The 23,699-nt window shown below is 53.0% G+C and overlaps 1 protein-coding gene across 1 annotated transcript in view; it reads left to right on the top strand.

Annotated features, from left to right (window-relative positions):
• PDGFRB (platelet derived growth factor receptor beta) overlaps positions 1-22,699 on the top strand; it is a 32,556-nt gene extending 9,857 nt beyond the window's left edge. Inside the window, exons 3-24 of the mRNA XM_051631428.1 lie at positions 3,689-3,766; positions 4,953-5,249; positions 5,697-5,966; positions 6,245-6,372; positions 6,718-6,892; positions 7,437-7,629; positions 7,824-7,939; positions 8,478-8,604; positions 8,745-8,956; positions 9,674-9,768; positions 10,062-10,194; positions 10,599-10,703; positions 10,805-10,915; positions 11,299-11,452; positions 12,543-12,709; positions 12,953-13,071; positions 14,275-14,397; positions 15,532-15,643; positions 15,932-16,031; positions 16,147-16,252; positions 16,739-16,977; positions 17,499-22,699. Of these exons, the coding sequence (XP_051487388.1) occupies positions 3,706-3,766; positions 4,953-5,249; positions 5,697-5,966; positions 6,245-6,372; positions 6,718-6,892; positions 7,437-7,629; positions 7,824-7,939; positions 8,478-8,604; positions 8,745-8,956; positions 9,674-9,768; positions 10,062-10,194; positions 10,599-10,703; positions 10,805-10,915; positions 11,299-11,452; positions 12,543-12,709; positions 12,953-13,071; positions 14,275-14,397; positions 15,532-15,643; positions 15,932-16,031; positions 16,147-16,252; positions 16,739-16,977; positions 17,499-17,649 (3,294 nt within the window). The 5' untranslated portion in view covers positions 3,689-3,705 and the 3' untranslated portion in view covers positions 17,650-22,699. The remainder of the gene's footprint in view (positions 1-3,688; positions 3,767-4,952; positions 5,250-5,696; positions 5,967-6,244; positions 6,373-6,717; positions 6,893-7,436; positions 7,630-7,823; positions 7,940-8,477; positions 8,605-8,744; positions 8,957-9,673; positions 9,769-10,061; positions 10,195-10,598; positions 10,704-10,804; positions 10,916-11,298; positions 11,453-12,542; positions 12,710-12,952; positions 13,072-14,274; positions 14,398-15,531; positions 15,644-15,931; positions 16,032-16,146; positions 16,253-16,738; positions 16,978-17,498) is intronic.
• Positions 22,700-23,699: the final 1,000 nt, after the last annotated feature.

Below are 23,699 nucleotides of genomic sequence, written 5' to 3'. Positions count from 1 at the left end.
TCCTGGTGCAGCTGTGGTTCTGCTGTGTGGCCTTGGCCCTGCTGTTTGACCTCCCTGTCTGTCCCTCTCTGTGTCCTGTCTGCTTGGCTCCATGGGCTGTCAGACCCTGAGCAGGTATCCTCTGCTCAGCACTGCTGCTGCTCAGGGGTGTCGGGGAGCCCCCCATTTATCTCATTGCCCTCTGCAACACCTTGCTGAAGCGCGAGGCCAGAGATAGGCAAAAAGGCTTTCAGGGGGGCCCGGCCCCAGCCAGCCGTGGGACATCTCCTTCCAGCAGTGTGCTGGGATGCCTGGCAGCCCCGGAGCTGGCCCGGCTCTGCCTCTCCTCGCCGGCAAACGCGGCAGCCGCTCCGGCCCCCGGAGGAGGGGCAGGCACGGGCAGCATTCCTGCGGCCAGGCGTGCAGCGCGCCGGCGGGATGGTGCGGGTACGGCGGGGAGATAAGGACAGACAATGTGGCTGTGTCACTGGGCAAGGACAGTCGCCTGGATCCGTGTCTCCTTTGGACTCAAAACCCTCCCAGACGTCCCCGCTCCCGCAGCGCCCGGCTCCCCGCGCGGGGGCGAGCAGAGACGCGACGTGCGAGCTGGCGGGGACCGTCCTGCCCGCCGTGTCAGCCCCGCCGTGTCAGCCCCGCCGTGTCAGCCCCGCCGTGTCAGCCCCGCCGTGTCAGCCCCGCCGTGTCCCCAAGGACCCGAGCCCCCGGGAAAGCGCAGCCACCCCCCCGGGAAAGCGCAGCCACCCCCCCGGCATGTGGGGCTGAGTGTGGGCGCGGGGCTGCATCGCCCGGCCCAGCCTGCGAGCCAGCTGACCTCCCGTCTGCTCTCCCAGCCAAATTCCTCTTTTAGAATAATAAACAGCGCAGCTCCGGAGAAAAGCTCCCTGTCCTGCAGCGCCAGGGACCGCTTGCCCTCGCATCACGGTGCTGGAGAGGGATAGAGGGAAGGTCTGTAGGTCTGTACCCGTGCTGGCAGGGAGGAGAGGAGGGTGAGAGGTGTAACGCGGGGATGCGGAGCTGGGACTTCACCTCGGCGGCTGTAAGGTGGGAGGTGGGGAGCTGCAGGGCTGAGTGAAGGGTGCGGGATGTGGCGTTGCGGCAGGACCTTCCTGGCCTCCAGGCATGTGCCAGGATGTGTCCCATGGCTTGAAAATGCTCAGGTCCTGGCCCATGAGAAGGAGGTAGGAGTCTGAGGGGTCTCTGGCACCCTGCTATAAGCCATGGCAGTGGGAGGAGACAATCGAAGGCAGCTGAGCATCGTGTGGGTGCCTGTGTTTGGCTCCGTGGTGGGATAATGCCTGAGTGCCTGCTTTTGGATCACTGGCCGGGGCTGCACTCATCTCAGCTCCTCCTTGTCTGGCACTCATAGGGTGCATCTTGTTTCTCTTGCTGAGAACAAAAGCTGACACTGAGGAGGGAAACAACAAGTGCTTTCAAGGCTGGCAGTGAGCTGGATGCATTTGATTCCCTTGTGAAATGCCTGTGTGCACCCACGTGTGCAAGTACACATGTCCCTGTGACTGGGAAAGGTTTGTCCTTCTGCTAGGCAGGCTCTGCGTGCATCCTGCAGGACAGGCAGAACTCGGTGTCTCTGAGTGTGCATCTCGCCTTGGCCAGAGCAGACAAACAAGGGAGAGGTCACCATTCCGTAAGACGTTGCCACCCTCCCCCTCTGCTTGGGAAGCATCTCCAAGAGAAATGCTTTTCTGCAAAACCAGCAGCTTTATTAAAACCAGCTATGAACACAGGGGAGGCGGCCAGAGGCAGCTGGCAGAGGCTGCAGGGCTCTCACTGCTTGCTGGAGCAGCACCCGTGCTGAGCCCAGCACTGAGCCCAGCACCAGCCTGAACTCGCCTCCTGCTCCCCGGCTCGGGCAGAGCAGGGGTTTGTCCCATCAGTGATTCTGCAGGGATCACTGGTGGACCGAGAGATCTGTCTGTGTGGGCAGAGGAAGCCTTCCACAGGGCTAACAAGGACAGCCATGGGGCTGAGCAGGAGCTTGGGAAGACCTTAGCTGCTGGCAGGCAGGTATTTGAGGGGACAGGGGGGCATAAATACAGCCTGACTTGTGCATGCAGGCAGGGAGGGGTGAAAGGAGAGGATCTCACTTGTCCTTACAACTTTGAACATTGAATAATGGATGAATCACACACCTCTGTAAAGGCGAAGTGGGGAAACAAAGCAAAGTGTTCTGGCAGTGCCCTGGGGGGGCAGCAAGATTACTTTGTCCATCCTCCTCCTCTCTCCTGCAGGTTGGTGCTCTCTGAGGTTGGGTGCAGTGAGGTCACATTCATTTACAGCCTGAATTTCACTTCGGTCCTTTCATCCTCCCCACCCCCAGCTCTCCCCATAAGTGTTCTCATGCCCTCTGGCAAATGCAGAAGAGAGAGGGAGTCACAGAGGGGTGTTCTGGAGGGGAGAGAGGTAACCTGCTGAATAAGCCAAAGACCTGGAAGGATTTGCTCGTAGATCAGACTTTTGCTGAGCCAAAGCAAGAGAATAATAAAAACATCTGACAAGCACACGTCATTTAAAAACCATTTCCTCCTTAACATCAAGCAGACCAGGAGGCCACTCCAGGGCCAAGAGGCAGCAGAGCCGCTCGGTAAGAGACAGTGCCTGGGGGCAGGTCAGCAAGCCCCGATTGCCACTAACCATCCTCCTGCCTTATGAGCACCTCCCCAGAGCGCTGTGGGCATCATGGGGACTTCTCCTTGGGGTCTGTCCTGGGAGCAGGTCAAAAAGCTGCTTGTGCTGGGTGAGGGGAGGTGACAGGAACTCAGCCCTGGATTGCAGCGTGGCTGAGCCATCAAATTCAGCTCTGTGCTGGAGCATCCCCAAGTTCGGGATTCCTGAACTAATTTCCCCCTCAACTTTGTTCCAGCACAGAGGAAGCCTTTTCCCCTTACTCTTCCCCTTGTGCGCTTTGTTTTGCCTTTCAGAGATACTCATCCCTGTCCCTGCAGGTGAGATGGGGAGGGTTACCTGTCACTCCATCACACAGGGGACCCCACTGCTCTTAGGGAGCTCAGGTCTCACTTCTTCTAGGCTCTCAGTTTGCACCAGGGAGGGCTGAAAATGCTCTGTGGAAAAGATTTCTTGAGAAATATTGATAAAAGGGATTTTAAATTAAGAAACCCTCTTAAATGTTCCCTTTATATATATATATATATAAAAGTTAAATATAATAATCTTATTTTTGGTGGTGTTTATTTGGGCTTGTTTTATTGCATTGGAAGGGGCAGAAAATGTGGGAGGGTTGGAGTGGGATCTGTTTTCTAGCAAGTTTTATCTCTCTGGAGCTGTGGGAAGCAAAAAGTAAGGGGGGGAGGGGGGGGGGAAGGCAAGCAGTAGAGCAGAGGGAGGGAGAAAGGCAGGGCTCTGCCATGGGGGGAGCAGCATTTTGGGCAGAGATGAGAAAGAGTTGACACAACTGCTGGAGCCTCCAGCAAAATCCCTGTTTACCAGCTGGAGATGCCTTAGAAAAAGCTCTGCTGCAGATCCAGTGTGAAGGGGAACCAACCACCCTGCTGGAAAGGAAAGGCTGAAAACTGGAAAGAGATGGGAGGTTTCTGAGGTGGAGAAGGAAGCCCAGGGCTTGGGTGGGAGCTCAGGGAACCCCCTGTCAAGGGCAGCCAAGGTAACCCTGCTCTGCTGGCAGTCTGGGCTCATCCCACTTTCCTCCTGACAGGATTTGTCTGCCGAGCCATGGATCTCACCGTGCTGTGCCCCTCTCTGAGGACATATCTCTGGCTCCTCATCCTCACTGGTGAGTGCTGTGGCTGGGGAGGGTGTGCAGGACTGGGAACTGAGTGGGGATGCTGCCTGGGATGCTCATTGCAGGGCAAGGGGAAGGAAAGGGGCAATGCTGTGGAGAGCACCCACAGGGGTGCACAGCTTGCTCCCTCCTAATGCCTTGTGTCCATTGGCTCGTGCCAACCCAGTCCTATGGTGGGGTGGATGAGACAGCAGGAAGGATTAGGTCAGACCCCAGATACACAACAACCTCCCATAGCAAGGGAACAGGGCACCTGGCTGCATCTTGGGCTGCTCACAGCATTGCTGCAGCCCCTGGGGGCTGTCCCCAGCTGTCCTGGTCACCTGTGGGGACACTGGAGAGGAGCACATGTCCCAGTCCCACTGGGACATTTGGGCAAGGAAGCTGGGAGAGACAGAGGGAGCCATTCAGGAAGACCTAGCCTGCTTTATTGCTTCCAAAGGATTTCCTGCAAGGTTTTGCTTTCATTCCCTTTTCACTTTTTGTAAAGTGATTTTCTCAGCCCCATCTGACACTGTCCCTCTGGAGAAGCAGCACGCAGAGCAGAGAACTGCTTTGCCTTCTCCTCTCCCCATTGCCTGCTAAATGCATGGCCTTGCCAAGCTTTTGAAGGTGCATCTGAGACCTCCCTCTGCCTTTACCGAGACAGGCTCATTTTGGGGTCAGCAATATAGTCAGCTCCCCTAGTCATCTAGACCAGCTCACAGGATGCAAAAAAGCCAAGAATGTGAGCAAACATGGGCAGGAGGCCCAGGTCACCCCCATTTCCAGCCCTGTCCTTCCTAAGAATGCCCCTGGAGCTGGTACAACAGCCTCACAGCGTGGCTGCCTCCCAGCACAGCTCTGTGGTCTCCACCCAGCACTGCCACAGACAACACCAGCAACTTCAAGCCTTATTATAAACCTTGGTGGTGTCTTATTTCCTCTTCAGCAAGGGTTTCAAGAAGTACAGGGAATGAAGGGTGAGCCCCCAAGATCTGGATTGACAGGACACTTCTGAGGAGAGAATGTGTTTGTCAGTGGTGGCTACACTAATGAGGGCAGATCCAGGAAGGTTATTTTTTCATGTAAAGGCTGATACTACAAACCAAATACATTGGCAGGAGTTTGTGTTCCAGCATGCTTCTCGTTGGCCTTCAGAGGAATCCACTCTGATTTCATCTCCCTACTCTTCCAGGTCTGCTGAAGGCAGCATCCGGGGGCAGCGGGCTGCACATCGAACCTGCAGACACTGAGCTTGTCCTTGGCCTCCACAGCACCTTCTCCCTCTTGTGCTATGGGAACAGTGCCCTGTCCTGGGAACGGGAGGGTCAGCCCCTTGCTGCCTCGCTGGAGCACAGAGATGGTGTCTTCATCAGCAACCTCACCCTCAGGAACGTGACAGGCCGTCACACCGGGGAGTACGCGTGCACCTACAGCCCCGAGCAGGCCCCAGAGCCAGCAGAAAGGAAAACCCTCTACATCTACGTTCCAGGTAGGGGACAGCACGTCCTTGTCTCTGCATTTCCATGGGGTTTAGCAACCAGGAGAAAGAGGGATTTGAATTATCGTTTTGTCTCCAAGCATCTGGCCTCCCAGAAGCCTTCCTCTCACTGCAGGAGAGCTCTCATGGCAGGTCATCTGGCTGTGGCATGTCTCTGGTATGCCAGGTCATGGGACAGGCTCATGGGTGGTGTGTTGGGACAAGGGGTGGGGGAGGCAATCGTGCTAAGTGGCAGCATCTGGCTCTCTTTCACCCTCCCAGGAGAGGTTTGGCAAGCCCACAACACTTCAGCTCTACTTTGCTATGGGGAGTAAGGGAAGAATCATTCCACCCATCTGAAGACAGAGCCCTGTGTTGGAGCAGTCCTGGAGGAGCTCAGAGTAGCCCTGGTTCAGCTTCAAGCAGCTTTCTGTAACTACTGTTCCCTCTCTCCCACAGACCCCTCCCTTGTCTTCCTCCCCACAATCACCTCTGAAGAGATCTTCATCTTCATCACGGGCTACACAGAGGCCATCATCCCATGCCGTGTGACCAACCCGCAGATGCAGGTGACTCTCTATGAGAAAAAAGTAGAGAACCCCATCCCAGCTGCTTACGACCCACAACAGGGATTCAAAGGCTTCTTTGAGGATAAGACCTATTTCTGCCGGACGATTGTGGATGACCAGGAGGTGGATTCAGATACCTTCTACGTCTACAGGATCCAGGGTGAGCTGACGTTGTCTTAGCATTCCTGTGCACCTGCTGTGGCTGTTCCCTCAGCAAACCTCTCCCCTTGTCTCCTTAGCAAGGCCCCTGATCAATTTGGAAGCTGGATTTAGTCCTGCCTCCATGAGGGAATGGTTATACCAAAGTGTCAGATCCATACCTTCCCAGATCCTCAGGGAAGAGACTTCCCAGTGGACCAGTCCACCCAGGATAAATGGACTAGGTGCCCACTCATCCCTTCCTTCATTATTGATTCCTTTCTTCCACCTTTCCCACAGTCTCATCGGTGAACGTCTCCATCAGCGCCGTGCAGACCATCGTGCGTCAGGGAGAAAACGTGACCCTGATGTGCACCGTGAGCGGCAATGAGCTGGTCAACTTCAACTGGGATTATCCCCGCAAGCAAGTGAGTGCTCCAGCCCCACAGGCTCTGGGAGCAGCTCCAGCCTTTGCCCAGGTGTCCCTTGACAATCACCTGTCAATATCATTGGTAAAGCTTCCTGGGAAACTCCCCATGGCAGAAACTGTGGGATGCTGCTGCTGTCACAGAAGCTTGATGGGGCCATCCTTGGATTAGGGATTTCTGTTTCAGTGGCCCCTGGTCAGTGCATGTTCTCTGTCCCTGGGATGGCTCGACTGGGGTCCTCTACCCCCCGCTCCCTTCTCCCTCCCTGGGAGCCTGGTTTTGTAGCTCCAACAGCAGAACACGCTCTTGACTTCTCAGACCGTATCTCCTGTCCCCACTGTGCAGGCAGGGAAGACTGTGGAGCCAGTGACTGACTTCCTGCCCGGATCCACCCACGAGATCCGCTCCATCCTCATCATCCAGAACGCGGAGCTGGAGGACAGTGGGACCTATGCCTGCAATGTCTCTGAGGGCTACCACGAGAAAACGGACCGGAAGGACATCACGGTCCATGTGATCGGTGCGTTGCTGCCCACACACCCAACGCCAGCAAACCAGAGGGGCGTCCGGGCAGGATGCCCCAGCATGACACGACCTTCTCTCTGCACAACCTTCAGCTCTCTCCCCTCCTTGCCTTTACCCTTAGCAACCATGCCAAAAAGCCAGCCCTCACCCCATGTCACCCCTGCCCACCTTTTGGCTTCAAAACATCCCGAATCCCCCTCCCCGCATGGCTTCTGTGACCCTTTAGGACACTTGAGGGTATGGGTGAGGGCTCTTCTGCACTGGGCAGTGCCAAGGAAATGTGAGGTCATATTGCCACCTCCCACCTGCGTCTGTTCTTCTGGGTAATTTGAAGGAACCTGCCTCATCTCCACAAGCCTTTTCCCTTCATGCTGCACCTACATTCCCCTTGGAAGCAACCCTGAAGCCTTGAGGGATGGTTCTGGAGCTTCCCCACAACTTCTGGGTGTTTAGAATATTTTGTTCCATGTTCATATCTGTCCAAAGGGCTGGAGAGGTCTCTTTTTCTCTCTGACCCCGTCTCTCCTGTCCCCTCTCAGAGCACGGCTTCGTGCGCTTCCACACCCGCCTGCCCAGCACGGTGTACGCTGAGGTCCACAAGAGCCACACCATCCAGGTGGAGGTGGAGGCCTACCCACAGCCAAGCATCGTGTGGCTGAAGGACAATAAGACATTGACCATGGAAAGCAGCAGCGAGTTCACCATCACCAGCAGGAACCTGTCAGAAACCAGGTGAGGAATGCAGGGAGGGGAGGAATCACAAAGCAAGCTGCAAACCACCAGCTGGACATGGGATGGTGGTTGACTGGCTTTCCATGAGTGGATTTTGAGCATGCCTCAGCTGGGTGGGAGCTGGTTCCCTCTGAATGTTGTCAGCCCCCTGGTACCTTCCCACACCCATCACTCATGGACTGTGTCTCCTCCAGGTACCAGACAGCCCTGGTGCTGGTGCGGGTGAAGCAGGAAGAAGGAGGATTTTACACCATCCGGGCTTCCCATGAGGACGATGAGCAGGAGCTGTCCTTCCATCTACAGATAAATGGTGAGGATGGGCATGCAGACATGAGGTTGAGGAATGTGGGGGTAGTCCCAGGTGATGGCTCCATCCTTTGCCACAGGACCTTGAGGCTAAAGCCCTGACTCCTCTGACTACACCTCCAGAGTGGTTTTGGTTAAAGAAAGATAATTCAAGCAAGAAAAAGTCTCATTTGAAATATCTCACACATGGTCTCAGAGCCAGGGGGACAGGGAGGCAGTGCAGACACCAGCAGCTTGGCCTTCATCCCCTGGCCTGAGGTAGATGTGGAGATGGGTGGGCAGCTCTGATGTCCAGCACTCTCCCCCACCCTCATCTCTGTTTTCTAAAGCAACCTAAATGTGGACAGGTCTCCTTCACTACCCACTCAAGCCTTTCTCTTTTTTGCTGTTAGATTTCAAAAATCAAACAAAATTGCTGTGATGACTCCTACCTCACTGTCTCCTTCTGCCCAGGCCATGTTAGAGATACAGTGGATAATGTTCCCCTTCTGTCCTGCAGTCAGAAAGGAGGATTGATTCCTACCACTGCCTCTTGTTTTCAGTGCCAGCCAAAGTGGTGGATCTCAAGGAGAACAGCAGTGCCAGCAGTGGGGAGCAGACTGTAACATGCTCTGCTGAAGGTATGCCCCAGCCAGAGATCAGCTGGTCTACTTGCAGTGACATCAAATGGTAAGTGGAGTGGTGGAGCCCATGGGAACAGCTGGACACCGTTTCTTAGAATAATAGACTATTGTTTTATTGCCTTCTGCTGGCCCACACGCCTGGGCATCCCATGGTGGTTCAGATGCCTTTATCCTCCTCTGGCCCAGGTGCAGCAGCAAGGGGCAGCCCACCCGGCTGCTGGGGAATGAGTCAGCAGAGATGGGTGTGCAGAACAACTCCACGTACCACGCGGAGCGGCAGGTCTACCGTGTGAACAGCACCCTGAAGCTGCACAGAGTGGATGAGCCCCTGCTCCTCAGATGCACAGTCCAAAACTTCCTAGGCACCAGCTCCCAGGACATCACTCTGGTCCCACATGGTGAGTGCTGAGGGAAGTATTTTGAGCCAGTGGTGAGGAGATAGATTTTCCTCTCCAGCCTGGAGGTGCTGGGAGCCAGGACTGTCCTCTGATTGCTGCAGACCTCTAAGGCAGGAAGGCTGGGTATTTCTGCCCAAAATGAAGCCTCCTTTGGGTTGAGCAGGAAAGGCTGCTTCAGGAGGAGTCTGGAGCATTTAAGTCCACTGGCCATGATCATCCTCTTCCCATCACTGACAGGGTGATCCCTCCAGAGAAGCAAGACAGGAATGCCTGAGCAGGCCCCCAGTGTCTTGTTGTTAGCCCGCGGGTCACTAGATGGTGCCACGGACTTGAACATCCATGCGCTGCACATCCCAAATATGAGGAAGGATGGTCTCAGCCCAGGCCCAGAGCTGCCAGCTCTCCCCCAGGCAAACCAGCCCCTCTCACTCCTTGCACCCTCCCATGGTCAAACCTCTCCCACAGCAGCAAGCTCTTCAGCAGGCTGTAACAACCCATTGCCCCATCATCCCCAGTCTGCCCAGGAGGAGAGGACAGGGACTGTTCCCACCCAGAGGAGAGCTTGGGGTCCATGTCTGGGGGGAGGGGGGGGGCATGTAGCAGGAAAGGGACAGTGCTAGAGGAAGGGTGCAGGGACCCCTCTGCACTGCTTTTCCCAAGGTACTCAGGCCATGTAGAGGTAGAGGAGTCTGACTGCTGTCCCTGTTATTATTGTAGCCTTGCCGTTCAAGGTGGTCATCATCTCTGTCATCCTGGCCCTGCTGGTCCTCACCATCATCTCCTTGATCATCCTGATCGTCCTGTGGCAGAAGGTAAAAGAGGAGAGTGTTCCCAGGCTGCCACAGTGGTACCCCTGTGTTAGGCTGGCTGGGAAGAGCAAAGTGCTGAGCTCCTGCTGGCATGGGCTTGATAATGTCCATCCTGTTCCAGGGACCATGGGTCTCCCATCAGTCTCTGCATGCCCCTGGCACCTACAGGCTAGATGGAGAGTGAGGCAATGGCTGCAGGGACCAAAGACTCCCTAACAAAGCCCATATACATCCCCCATGTCCTCTCTGACCCTCAGACTCTCAGATCGTTCTTTTTCCCTTGCTCCTCTTTCCAGAAACCTCGTTATGAAATCCGCTGGAAGGTGATTGAGTCCATCAGCTCCGATGGGCATGAGTACATCTACGTGGATCCCATGCAGCTGCCTTACGATTCCAGCTGGGAAGTGCCCAGGGACAAGCTGGTGTTAGGTAAAGGTTCTGCAGGTTCCACTGAGGGGCCCTTGTGGTCCTCAGGGACCTAGGGCATGATAGGCTTGGGTTTATGATCTCGAAAAGAAAGGTATTTCCCTGGAGATGCCATGTGGTCCTGGGACAGCAAGACCATCTGAGACCACAGTGGGAGTCCAGCTGCCCCCTTAGGCACGAGCCACTAGGTTATTCCTGCCTATCCTTTCTTGCAGCTGGCAGCTCCTTCCCTTTCCACCCAGGTGGAAACCAGCCCCAACCCTAAACATCATAGCTCACGACCATCTCCATGCCCACCAGTATGATAGCAGCATGACTGGTGTGGTTTCAGACAAAAGATTTGTCTTTTCCAAGCTCCTCTCCTCAAGGACCATCGCCAACCTTGTCTCCTCACTGCTCCTTTGCAGGACGCACTCTTGGCTCTGGTGCCTTTGGACGAGTGGTGGAGGCAACAGCCCATGGCCTGAGCCATTCACAGTCCACCATGAAAGTGGCAGTCAAAATGCTCAAGTGTGAGTTGCCCATCCCTTCCCCCATCCAAAAGCCACAGGACCAAACAGTGTCCATGAACTCTGCTCCTCATCCTGCTGCTCACACTAACTCTCTCCAACAGCCACCGCCCGGAGCAGTGAGAAACAAGCCCTCATGTCTGAGCTGAAGATCATGAGCCACCTGGGACCTCATCTCAACATTGTCAACTTGCTAGGGGCCTGCACCAAAGGAGGTAACTGAGCCCTGGTCAGCTTGTGTCCTCTCCCTGCTGCCCTGGGCTGTGACAAGGAGGAGAACTGTCTTCAGAGAGAATAACTCCTGCTTTCTGGTTCAGAATTATTCACCCTTTCCCTAGGAAGGCCTTGTGGGGCTCTGAAAGCCTTTCCTTCCAACCTGATTGAAACTGAGGAGGCATGTTTCTGTTAACCCCCACCTGCCCTCCCCAAAACACAAATTTCAAATTCCAAAAATACTCGGTACCAAGAAGGTGGCTTTCTCCCTTGCCCCTGCCTAGATGTCCTGCAATCTGGTAATCTCCCTGTGGGATGAAAATTCGCTGCCCCGGGGAGCAGGTGGGTGGGAGGCAGGGCTGATGCAGGTGGTCTCTCCCCCCAGGGCCCATCTATATCATCACGGAGTACTGTCGCTACGGGGACCTGGTGGACTATCTGCACCGCAACAAGCACACCTTCCTGCAGTCCTGCGGGGAGAAGGCCCGGAGGGAGGCAGAGCTTTATGGGAACACTCCCAAGCAGGACCACGTGCAGAGGTACCTGGAAAGCAGCACTCTCCTCCTCCCTGGTGCCTACCCCATCCTAGCCCTCATCGATGGGGGGCGGGGGTGGTACTGCCAGGAAGGATACCTACGTTTCTTCCAGATCAGTAAAATAAATGCTGGCCCAGCACTGGGACACAGCTGGCCACTCTGTTACCTTGTGAGACCAGCCCAGGTGCCAACCAGCCACCTCCAAACAGCTCCTGGCAGACAGGGAGTTTAGCAGAGGCAATCTGTGTGTCCTGGAGGCTGAGTTTGCTAGCACATAGCCTGGCTGCTCCATGCCAGTTGGGAATATTTCCTGGCATCGTTAACTTTGTTGGCATAACCATAGCTAAGCACTGAGTACAAAAGTGAAGGGATTCCCAGCATGTCTTAACCCTCAGAGACCTCAGCTCTGCATTTTCAGGGCAGGTTGCATTGCTGCTGAGCCTGAGGGAGAAGTGCTAGGAGGGATGCAGTTGCACAAGAGGTGCCACAAGGAAAGGGAAATGGTCCCTTGTCTGGTTGTCAGCTGGAAGGGATGCAGGCACATCAGTACAGAGGAACGGTCCCATGGGAAGTTAGAAAGCAGCATTTCCTTCCAGCCCATCAAAACAATAGTAGAATAGAGTAGTGTTAGGACACCAGCACAGCTGCCCCCCATGCTTCTGCTTAAAGGCAACTGAGGTCCTCCTAGGCACTAAACACAGTCTCCCACAGCTCTGGCCAGGCAGCAGGTTTCCCTTGCCCAGCACTGGCATGTGAAAGGTGTCAAGATGCCAAGCCTGTGCTCTGCCAGGTGAGGTGAGCAGGAGAAGGTTCATCCTGTGGGCAAGGACACTTGGAGACCCACAAGGGAATATGGCAGGGCTGTTTAAAGCTAGCACTGAGGACACCTGAGCTGTTAGGTGGTGAAAGAAGGTCTCCAGTGCCATTTGCACTTCTCTGCATTCATGATGCGAGGCTTCTTTCCCTGCTGTGTGAGACATTTCCGTGTTGGGGCTGAGGGCTCAGGAGTTGCAGTCCCACAAATCACTGCCCCCATCCCCTGTGTCTCCTCCTCTCCTCTGAATCTGAGCAGCCTCTTTTTTTCCCCTCCCAGTCACCTCTCCTTGTCCGTTGAGAGCGACGGGGGCTACATGGACATGAGCAAGGATGACTCCCTGGATTATGTGCCCATGTGTGACATGAAGGGTGAAGTCAAGTATGCTGACATTGAGTCCTCTAATTATGGTACCCCATACGAGCTGGACAGCTATTCCCCCTCAGGTAACAGCTCAGCCACAGGGGGAGGGAGAGGAGCTCACGCTTTGGGCACTGGATGCCTCTGCATGCAGAGACAGATGGTCCATATTGCTAAAATCAAGTCCAGCAGCAGTGGCAGGTGTCCTTGTGATGGGACCTCCTGGATCTGTCTCTGTCACTGGAGCAATCCCCAGTGGGTCCTTCCACTACTGGGCAGCCCACAGAAGTGCTGAGTAACACCAACATTCACCTCTGCTTGCCCTCCAGCTCCTGAAAGAGCAGACCGGGTGACCCTGATAAATGAGTCTCCACTCCTCAGCTACATGGACTTGGTGGGCTTCAGCTTCCAGGTGGCCAATGGGATGGAGTTCCTGGCTTCCAAAAACGTGTGTATGCCTGCTGGTCCATAATGCCTGTGGAGGTGGAGGCTGACAATGCTGTGTCCTGTGGTCAGCTTCTGCTCACTGTGATAGAACAATGTCCCTCTGTCCATGCCAACCTCCTTGTACGAGAAGTGGTCATGCAACTGAAGAGCTGCTGACCTCTCCTCTTTGGAAACACAGCCCTGAGGATCAGCATGACTATATTTGCACGTGACAGCTAATCCTGGCTTAGATTGAGCTTCGGACCTCCAGTTCCCTGACTCTGAGCTCCTCCCAAGCCATGTGCAGCACAGCTGGGGCATTATATCATCCCTATTTACTGGGATGTCCAAACAGTGATAAACTCCTTGTGCTCAAGGCACTCCACAACAGAGTTACTCCTCTCCACAGACACCTCTGTTGCACCACGTGCTCTCACCCCCTCCAGGCCTCATCAGAAGTGCTTGTTTAGTGGAAATTAAGCCACCACAGAGAACCAGGGTCTGTGATTTCCTAAGGTCTGGCTTAGCCTGGGGCAGGCAGTAATATGATCAGATAGTTGGACTGTGTGAAACATCACACAGGAAAGGGCCAAGAAAAGGGGTAGGGTTGGCAGCAGTGGTGTGCAGAGAGCAATTCCTGGCTCTCTGCCTCCAGCCAGTCAGTCTCCTCCTAAAAAGTGCATGGTCAGTGCTTCCCCACGGAGCACAGAGGAGGCGCTTGCAGCTTCCCACAGTCACACTTCACAGTGGTGTCATCTCACCACACTCACTAGTAGTGTCTGGCAGGGTCTGGAGCAAACCTCAGGGCTGCTCATATGGAAAACATCCAACGTGCTGGGAAACCAGGAGGCACAACCTAGGCTTGTGTAACTCTGTCTTCAGGCTGTTGGGTTGGAGTGTCCAGCAGAGCCAGAGACATCCCCTCCTGGCCAGCCTGACCTTGCTTGTTCAGGTCCTGGCAATCCCCTCTCTGCTGGGTTGTTCAAATTGCCGTTGCCAGGCTTGTGTGCCTGTTGCTGTCATGGGGATAAGCAGTCCAGGTGAGCAATGAAATGTGAGTGGCCTGGAGCCATGGCTGTCCATAGAGGTAGAGGAGATGCCCTAAATGATGTGACGTGACTCCTGTCCCTGCAGCCACAGAAATGGGCTAGTGCTGGAGCTAAGCTGCTTCCTCAGGCTGCCTGGTGGCCCCTCTCAGTGACAGTGCCCTGCCTCCCCCCTGCAGTGCGTGCATCGTGACCTGGCTGCCAGGAACGTCCTCATCTGTGAGGGGAAGCTGGTGAAGATCTGTGACTTTGGCCTGGCGAGGGACATCATGAGGGATTCCAACTATATCTCCAAAGGCAGTGTGAGTACCAGGAGCCGTGCAAGCCCCTTCCTCCCAGGCCTGTAGGCTTCTCACCCCCTAAGTGCTCCTCCTGCGAGTCACCAGTCCATCACTGTGCCCAGGGGTGGTGACAGGGCAGGAGATAGTGTCAACAGCCAACCATCCTGCACCTGATCTAGTCTGCATGCTGTGGAGCAGCAGAATTGCACACCCGTATCTCCAGGCTCCTACAGAAGAACAAGGGCAGCAGCAGCTGTCCCCTGTACAGCCCATCCCTGGCAGCAGTGCTGCATCCCTTCCCTGCATGGAGATGAGTTTTTGGTCCTGAGCTGCAGACAGGAGCAGTGCAAGGTTAGGCAGCTTGGCAGTGCTGCACTGAGTCACTGCCACTCTGGGAACAGGTTCACAGACATCAGCTCTAACCACGAGACCACAGGGTAAGAGGAAGTGTTTTCCTGCAAGCAGATACTTTCCAGAAAGATGTCTCCAATCTGTCAAGGCAGGAGAGGATGAGGTTGTAATTGAGCTTCCCCAGAACCTCCCCTGTGACATAAACAACAGCATGTTCACTCCAGCCCTGGGGTTTTGGGAATGTGGAACCCCCAGCAAAGCAGGACATGTAATTCCCAGAGAAACTGAGGCTGGAGGAGCTGAAAGTGAAGCCAGGCCCCCGAAACCCCAATCTTTATTTACTTTCTATTAACTTCTCTTGTGCTTTGGGATGCACTTTGCATGGGATGGAGGACAGGCATTCAGTGCCTGGGCAAGGAGACCCTCCTGCAGAGAAGCTGGAGTTTTCTAGTCCACCCTTGTCATAGTTACTTTTCCTTCCAAAACAGGAAATGAAACTGGGCCCCTTTGCAATCTTTCCTGGAGATTATTTTGGTATTCATTGTGCAAGCAAATCCCAGGAGCAGGACAGCCAGTGCTGCATGAAAGCTGGTCAACTGAGGCCCCTTTTTGTGCATCATTCTGAGGGAGCAAGAGCAGGAAAAAGCTAAATGTGTCTTTTGGCTCTTTTCTGGTCATTCCGTAGCTCTCTCCAGCCTGGTCTCAGGTTTCCAAAGTCAAGATAGGCCTGGACTCCCTTCAGGAGTACTGTGGTCATGTTGTGCTTAGATGCAGCTGACTCTCTTTCCATTTTTTCCCTCTTAGACCTTCTTGCCCCTTAAGTGGATGGCTCCAGAGAGCATCTTCAACAACCTCTACACCACCCTGAGTGATGTGTGGTCCTTTGGGATTCTCCTCTGGGAGATATTCACTCTAGGTAAGTGTCCTGGAGATGATGGTGGTGTCTGTAGGTCTGGTAGCATGTTAACAGGATCCCTTCCCAGAGACAACAGAAATCCATTTCTAATCCCCAAGTCCCAACCTTACCAGTCAGAGTAGAGCTTCATTTCCTGTCTCCTTCTTTCCCATGCTGACATGGCCATTTGGAAGTGAAATGAAACAGGAAAGGTAAAGAAAAAAGGAAACCTTGGTGTGAAATGCATGTTGGTATGTGGGAGGAAGGCAACCTAGCAGCCTGATTTTCCTGCTCTCCCTTTCCACTCAGGGGGAACTCCATACCCTGAACTGCCCATGAATGAACAGTTCTACAACGCCATCAAACGTGGCTATCGGATGTCCAAACCCACCCATGCCTCTGAGGAGATGTAAGTGCTGCCCATACACCTTTCCCTGAGCTTGTCCTACACAAACTACAGAAGCATTTCTCCACCTCACCTGCCCAACAAACTCACCAGAGTGCTCTCTCTTGCTTCTTGTTAGCTATGATATCATGCAGAAGTGCTGGGAGGAGAAGTTTGAGATCAGACCATCCTTCTCACAGCTGGTGGTGCTCATGGGAAACCTCTTGGTGGATTGCTACAGAAAGGTATGTTTAAAGGGCCCTGTGCTGGAGGGACAGAAGAGGCTCAGTGCTCTGTGGGGGATGCTGTCTTGGTTAGGGACCTCAGTCAGGGTTTGGAGACCAAAGCTTAGTGCTGCTGGGCCAAAGGATTTTGCTGTTACTAAGGCTGTATTAATTTGAACAGCCGATGAAGGTGGTTTGGGCATCCTGAGGACGTTGTTAAGACAGCTGGCATTTCAGAAACTGTGGAAATGAGAACTAGCAGGAGATGAAAAACCTTTCTATGACTCTCTGGTATTTTGGAGATGTGGAATTGTGCTCCTGATCTGTCCCTTAGGAAAAGTTTGTGATCTGTCTTTGGTGGACTCAGGGTAGCTGAACCCAGCTAGAAGATGCCAGTCCCTCTAGAAAAACAGCCTAGCAGACAGGGAAAGCAAATACAACACAAGTGCATTTTCTCCACTCACAAGACCTTTTCCATTTCTCTTTTAACCTGCCCTGCAAGAGCAGAGGTACCAGCAGGTGGATGAAGAGTTCATGAAGAGTGACCACCCTGCTGTTGTCCGCACGAGACCCACAATCCCTGGGCTGAACAATGCCAGGCTCACTCCCAGTTCCCCCACCAGCAGCATCCTCTACACAGCTGTGCACCAGAATGGGGGCGAGAACGATTATATCATCCCTCTTCCCGACCCCAAACCCGAGGTAACCTGTGATCTCCCTCAGGAGGCCTCCATCAGCAGGGCCAGGTAAAACATCACTTCTGAATATTGCCCTTTCCCTGACTGCCCATATCTGAAAATGGGGGCCTCAGGAAGAGATGGGGATGCTCTGCTATGGGACAGACCAGGGTGGCTTTACCAGCAGAGAAGGAGGGAAGTGTCATCCTCAGCTCAAGTGCTGCATCCTTGTGTAAACCTGCAGGGATGAAGCTGAAACAAAGGAGCTGGGGTGTGAGCTAAGATAGGGTGTCACGTTCCTGTACATCAGCTGGCACAGGTGGGGACAAAAGACCCCATTTTTGTAAGGGGAGCAGTAGAGCAGGGAACACTGGAGCACATGGTCTGCAATGCCCCACTGGCCATATGTTGTGTTTGGGGGCTGCATAGATCCAAGTGATATTGTCTGTCCTCCTGTGGAAAGCTGCTCACAGAGACTGTGGCTCCTGGGGCCAGGAGACTGAAGCTCTTCTCATCCAAATGGAATCCTCTCTCACCAGGAGACTTGAGACAAGGCACTCATTTTTCTCTCCTTCTTGTCTCCCCCTCAGTTCTACACTGAACGAGGCCAACACATCATCTACAATATCCTGTGACAGCCCTCTGGACCTCCATCAGGATGAGGAGCAGGAATCTGACCCACAGCCACGCTGCCAAGAGCCAACCACAGGGCACCAAGAGGTGGAGGAGAGTTTCCTGTAGTCAGAGCTGGGCTGACTCTGCATCTGCCCACAGCAAGACCAGCTGAAGGGCTGACCCAGACACTGCAGAGAGCCATGCTTTGCACTCCTACACTGGGACATCCCCACCTGTCCCAGCATTCCTCCTTCCCTCCCATCTCCCAGTGTTGGCTGGGGAATTAGACTTTTCCCCACTGCCATCCCTTTTCCCCTCACAAAGAGATGGCTCAGTGCCAACAACCTTCCAGATCACTGCCACATTCTCCTCAGTGACCAAACCACTGCAGGAGGGAGACATCTCACAGACCAACATCTTCTTTTCAAGTGAAAGAAGTGGGCTGGATCTCCACAAGAGATGCCATTTTCTGCATTGCTAAGATGATACTCCAGCCTCTTCCCCCTCCATGGCAATGAGCTTCATCTCCTCTGCACCAGCACTTCTCTGATGGTCTCAGCACCAGCCACACTGTGGTTCTGTGAAATGCCACCAGGACGGACAATTTGCTTGGAGCCCATTGCTGGGGTGTAGAGAACCTGCTACACCAGCCTTCAGCTGCTGGAGAGCAAGAGTACATTGGGTGGATTCTCCTCCAAACACAGCCAAGTCTTGGAGAGACCAGTCAGCGTCTCAGAGATACTGAATCATTTCTTGACAGCTGTTCTATGGTGGATAAGGACATCACAAGCACTACAGGTACCCATTGCTCTGGGACACAGCTCTGCATCCACCTAGAGGGGCTGTCACACCCTTTTGTGCCCAGCATGGCACCAGGAACCCCACGGGCATGCCAGGAACTTAAGCTGCTCTCACACTGACTCTGTTGAAGCAGCAAAGAGGGCAGTCCCGTGTTGTTTGTGTCACCTGTGTGGACACCAAGCTAATTATTCTTCATTGAAGATTTAAAGGGAACAAATATATTAATCCACTAGCCAGGGCCAGTATAAGGAATCAATATGGCTATTCATTAATCTACTGCCACTAAGCCCAGCTCATCTGCTGGGAAATCATATAATCCCACCAGCTGCAGAATCTTTGTGCCTAATCTTTGGGAAGCGAGGGCTCCCTTTTGATAGACTCTTCACCCAAACACCCTTTCTTAGGAAGGGAGGTCTCACTGGTCCCTCCTGAGTCATAGCAAGATTATGGGGACCATAAGGATGCTGGAACACCAATGCAGGGACATCTCAAAAGAGAGAGGGAGAGAGGCTGGGAAGCTATTTAGTCACAGCTGAACTGTCTCTCACACCCTGCCACTTTCTAGGGCCCAGGCACAGCCACTTGCAGCCTGGCAGGGCTGTGGATGAAGTGTCATGGGGAACCAAGCAGAGCAGGAGGAATTATGAAGGATTCGTCTCTCTTGGAAAGTGTTTTGAAGGATAAAAGGGCAGAGACCTTCCTCCTGCTTCTTGCCTCCTTCCTTGCTATTTGCAGGTAGATCTGGGACTTCTTGTGGTCTCAGCTGTCACCTGAAAAAGGAGACCCAGAGCAGGAGGGACACCAGGCTTTTGAAATCACTGGTGAACCCCACCTCTGAAGAGATGAAATTTAGCCCCCAAAACCAACAGCTCTGGCACCATAGAAACTAACAGGGATTTTTTCTGAAAAGAGAAGTAACAGGCAGGTTTAGAAATTCAGAAATTCAAGCAGCATCTAGCTGGGCTTCTGCTCCCTCAGAGCCACCAGGAATTAAGAATAAATAAATAAGAAATTAAACTTCTGCCAGAAATCCCCAGCAGCTTCTGGTTAAAGTTGTCTATCATGGCAATGCTGCTGTTTATACAGCTAAAGAGGAGTAGATGTTTTGTGGGCTGATGTCCTTCATAAAATGTGAATCTAAGAAACAGCACTTTTATTGGCAGCTGATGGAGTTTATTTTCAGCCCATGTGGTCAGATTCCCCACCATCCATAGGAAAGCCACTGTGAATGACAACTCTTTTTCCATGCTCTGTTCCTCCTGCTTTTAATGAAGGAGCCATCTTCTGTGGCCACAGTTCATTAAATGATCCTAACCATGGAGAAGTAGTAACTCATGAGATCCTTGGGGTCAGACCACTTTATTTTTCTAACATGTAAGGTGCTTGGTAGGATCTGTGTCACTGCAACTTGAGCCCATAGGATGGCACAGCTGATCATCCTAATCACCCCTGTCAGCACCAGCTCTGTTTTTAATTTGTTCTTCTTTATCAGAGGTGACCAGAAGTACCCTGTACTCCAGGTGAGGTCAAATCTAGACCTTGCATAGGGCATTAATAGTTCTGGTCTGTACTGGATTGGGCTTGCCTGGTTGTAGCTTTGGATAGTGTTGGCCTTTTCCCAGCCACAACATACTGGTAGTCTGGAGTCATCCTCTGACCAATCTAAGCACCTACATCTTTCTACTTTTTTCCAGCATTTCTAACCAAGATACTCCCTGCTGTTCCAGACATTGGATCATCAGCACATCTTGTTAACAAACTGTTATTTTTGGGCTGGACTGACTAATAAAAATATGAAAACTTCCAGCATCAAGAGCAACCCTGGAGAGCTACTTTTATTACCTCTGTCCAGCCCAAAGATTTCCCCATCAGTTAACTCCTTCTCACCCTCCCTTTGGCCATCTGCTTATTTACTTCACAAATCCTAAACTCCATCTCGTACAGATTAATTACTAATTAAATGACTAATTTCCCCCTATCAAATAGTTTCCATGGTTCTGAAAGAGGAGATCTATTTTTCTCCCTGCTGGGGGAACTCAGGTATCCTGTCCTATTAGCTGGGCATTAGCTACACTTGGATGCCTATTGTATTTTGTCCCATGTGTAGATTTATTGCAATTATTCTTTGCATCAAAACCTGTTCTGGCTGCTGACAGGGTGCTAATCCCACCTCCTTCTTCCTTCTTAAAGTAGGTACGCCAGATGCTTTTTAAGATGGTACCATTCTCCACTCCTGAAAGAGATGACCAAATATTTGCTTCTGGCCCTGTGACTGCAAAGGTCAAGCCTTGCACCTTATGGTACTTTCCTGTCCTTACTCAACTATTCTCACCACCACTTAGCAAGGACATGCACGCCTGCTGCAGCAGGCAGGTCTTCTCAGCCAGGGACAGGCAACGTGTTCTGCTCAGCATCCCTGCAACTCTCCCCCAAGAGAGGGCTTGGCAGGGCTTACAGCATCCTCCCCAGACAAGTGCTCTCTGCTCAGGGGAGCCAACTCCAGCCCCTGCTCCCTCTCTCACTGATGCCAGCATTCCAGTCCCTACGTGGCCCAGAGGGTGAGGGCCAGGAGAAATGGTCCCCTGTTCTGAGCCCATTAGTTTCGCAGCCACAATTTCTCCAGTGAGAGTCTGAAGGGAACCGGCCCCTCCAGGTTTTCAGTTTCAATGATCAGTATTTTTGTTTGGGTGTGGTTTTGTGTTTAGAGGTGGACCCAAACTGAGCCCCTCCAAAAAGGGACATGTGCCACAGCTTGGGCCCATCTCTAGTGCAATATCTTTTATTTGTAGATCATATTTTACTCTACAGCTGTTACATCGTTATCAGCACCAGTATATGCATAATCCTACTGCCAGTCACTATTGCATACGTTCCTAAGTGTATCCCAGAAATGAATGCAACACTCCAGTGTCTCTTTCCACATTTAAGATGCTTCTCAGACTGATGTGTGCACAGGTTTTAATCCTTTTGTCCTTCTTGGTTTGAGCGTGTTGTTGTTTTTATTAAGCGAGAGTGTCAGGTTTAGTGTTTGTGTTGTATTAAGAAATCTAGAGCACAGTGGACTTTATTTGTAACTAAATTGTCTCTGTTCAGCTGCCAAGGGCACTGTGGCAGAGTCCCACGGGGATGGGAGGCAGAAGTGCAGTGCAGATGTGCAGCCAGGAGGAAGTCAGCCAGAAGTGAGAAATGGGTCTTCCCCTTCTTCCCAGTTGGGACTCTGGGCTGGGGGAGAGGCAGCACCACAGGGTACTGGGCAGTGGGTTAGGTTTTGGCTGTGGGGAAGCCGGGCCTGTGTAAAGCTGGGCAGATGTGAAGAAGGGGATTTCACAGATGTCTCCTTCAGGGGGGCTTTTTCTAAAATGGGATGTCAGCTAATGCACTACGGAGGCAGATCCCGTGCTGCAACGCACAAGCCTGAGGAAGGGCTCTGCTCAGAGTCAGCGCTTGGCTCAGGCCCCAGGATCAGTGTGGCCAGTTCACAGTGCAAACCCCAGGATGTCCCACATGGACAGGAGAGCCTGGAGACAGTTTGGCTGTGCTCTCACTTGGAGACCATGAAGGTTGCCTACTGGCAGCTCTCAGTAGCCTTTTGGCAGCCTTTGCTCTGGGTGGTTGCACAGGCAGAGGACAGCCAGAGCAGCTGCAGGTCCTCACAGCGCAGCTCTTGGGCTGGGAACAGGCCCTTCCTGCAGCATGTCCCAGCCCTGCTGGGATACTAAGCAGTCAGGGCTGACTGTAGTGGTGGAGGCACCATGTTGTCTGCAGGACTTGCACAGGGCAGGCCAGATATTGTTTAAAAAATCAGATTTCCAAGGTCAGTACATGGGTAGCTGGGCTCACAGTGTCATTCCCATGTTTCAGCCAGATGGCTGAAGCTTTGGGGCATGCCAAGATGGATCCTGTTGAATTTGGAAAAGGCAGGTGAACTGCTCCAGCAGCACTTTGGATAGATGACTTGCAGGGGAGGAAGCAGGGAAGACAGCTTGTGCTGGGAGACCTGCAGTGTCCCATCACTCCTGTCCTTTCCTCCTTCATGGATTGCACCAGACCTGAAAAGCTGACCCAAAGCTTGCCCTCTCCCACTCCTGCGGTGCTGGCCTGCTGGCACCATGCTGTTATTCTGCAGCATCTCTGAACAGAAGCAGCACCTGCCTCCCTGCTGTCTGTCAGAAACCATCCTGAAGGCAGAAGAAAAAACAGAGTTCAGACAAAGGTACCAAAGAGTTAACATTTTCCTAGGTTTACAGATATATTTTAGGATTTGTACTATGTCACATCTATAGCCATGAGATATTATTTTTATGCCATAAACTTTTACAAATACTTTTTTAAGGAAAGAGTTTAAAAAAAATAAAGGTGTTTTTCTTTTTGCAAAGTTCCATCTCTTCCTCTGTTTGCCTGGTTTTGGTTGCTCCTGCATAGATGGGGCTGGGAATACAGCTTAACCATGTGGTGGGTGAAGGCTAAGCATGTTAATACGCTCTGCGTGACCCCAGGGAAAGCCAAGCTGGGAGCCAGGCAGAGAGAAGCACAGCAAGAAAACAGCTGAGCCCAGACACATGGTAAGGAAAAGGGGCTCTGGTCACTGGCCAGCTTGTGGGTGGTGTTGCACTGGGAGGTGGTGGGTAAGAGGAAGGACACAAGGAACAGTTCCCACCTGTATCTCCAGCACCTGAGGTTTGGGCTAGTGGCTGCAAACAAGGCTCCTTGGGAGCGTCACTGGATCTGTGCTCAGATCAGGGCAGGAATGAGGGTGCTGGGCTGAAGGAGATGGGAGACAGCCCAAGGTTGTTGATTTTTCCATGCAGTTTAATAACTCAGGGCAGTGGGAGAGACTGGAGATTATAGCAATGGGGCAGGGCACGTACAGGAGCCACACTACGGTGCACAGGGGTCCCCATGTCCAGCTCTGCTCTAAGCTGGGGTCTCCTCCCCTCCCTCTGGGATTAGAAATTCCCTGATACCTTTCAAAGATGCAACCCCAAAATCCTGCCTCCCCATATTACCATTCCACTGGGTCCCTCTGCTTTCTTCCTGCTCCCCTCACCCTTCTCCAGTTGCTTTTTCAGAAGTGCTGGGGTCCTCCAGCCCCATGACTGTCAGGCACCTCCTGAGTACAGCCCAAAACTTACTCCTCTCTCTGGCTCCAAGGAAGCTGCTCCTCCTGAAGACAACCCCAGGCTGCTGAGCAGAGCTGTTTGCAGCCAGCTTTGAGCCACATGCTTGGAAAGTCAAGGGTTGCTACAAAGAGGGGATTTTGAACTGAGGTTCAAATGTATCAACGTTGACCCTGTTTTCAGGCTGCATGATGCAGCCTCAGCGCAAATCCCTGCTGGCTGCAGTAGTGCTTCTCTCAGCTCCTGGAAACCCATGGT

This window comes from Apus apus, chromosome 13 (assembly GCF_020740795.1).
Source record: "Apus apus isolate bApuApu2 chromosome 13, bApuApu2.pri.cur, whole genome shotgun sequence".
Classification (NCBI taxonomy): domain Eukaryota; kingdom Metazoa; phylum Chordata; class Aves; order Apodiformes; family Apodidae; genus Apus; species Apus apus.
The sequence above is the reverse complement of the archived record's forward strand: the minus strand, read 5'-3'. Positions and strand labels throughout refer to the sequence as shown.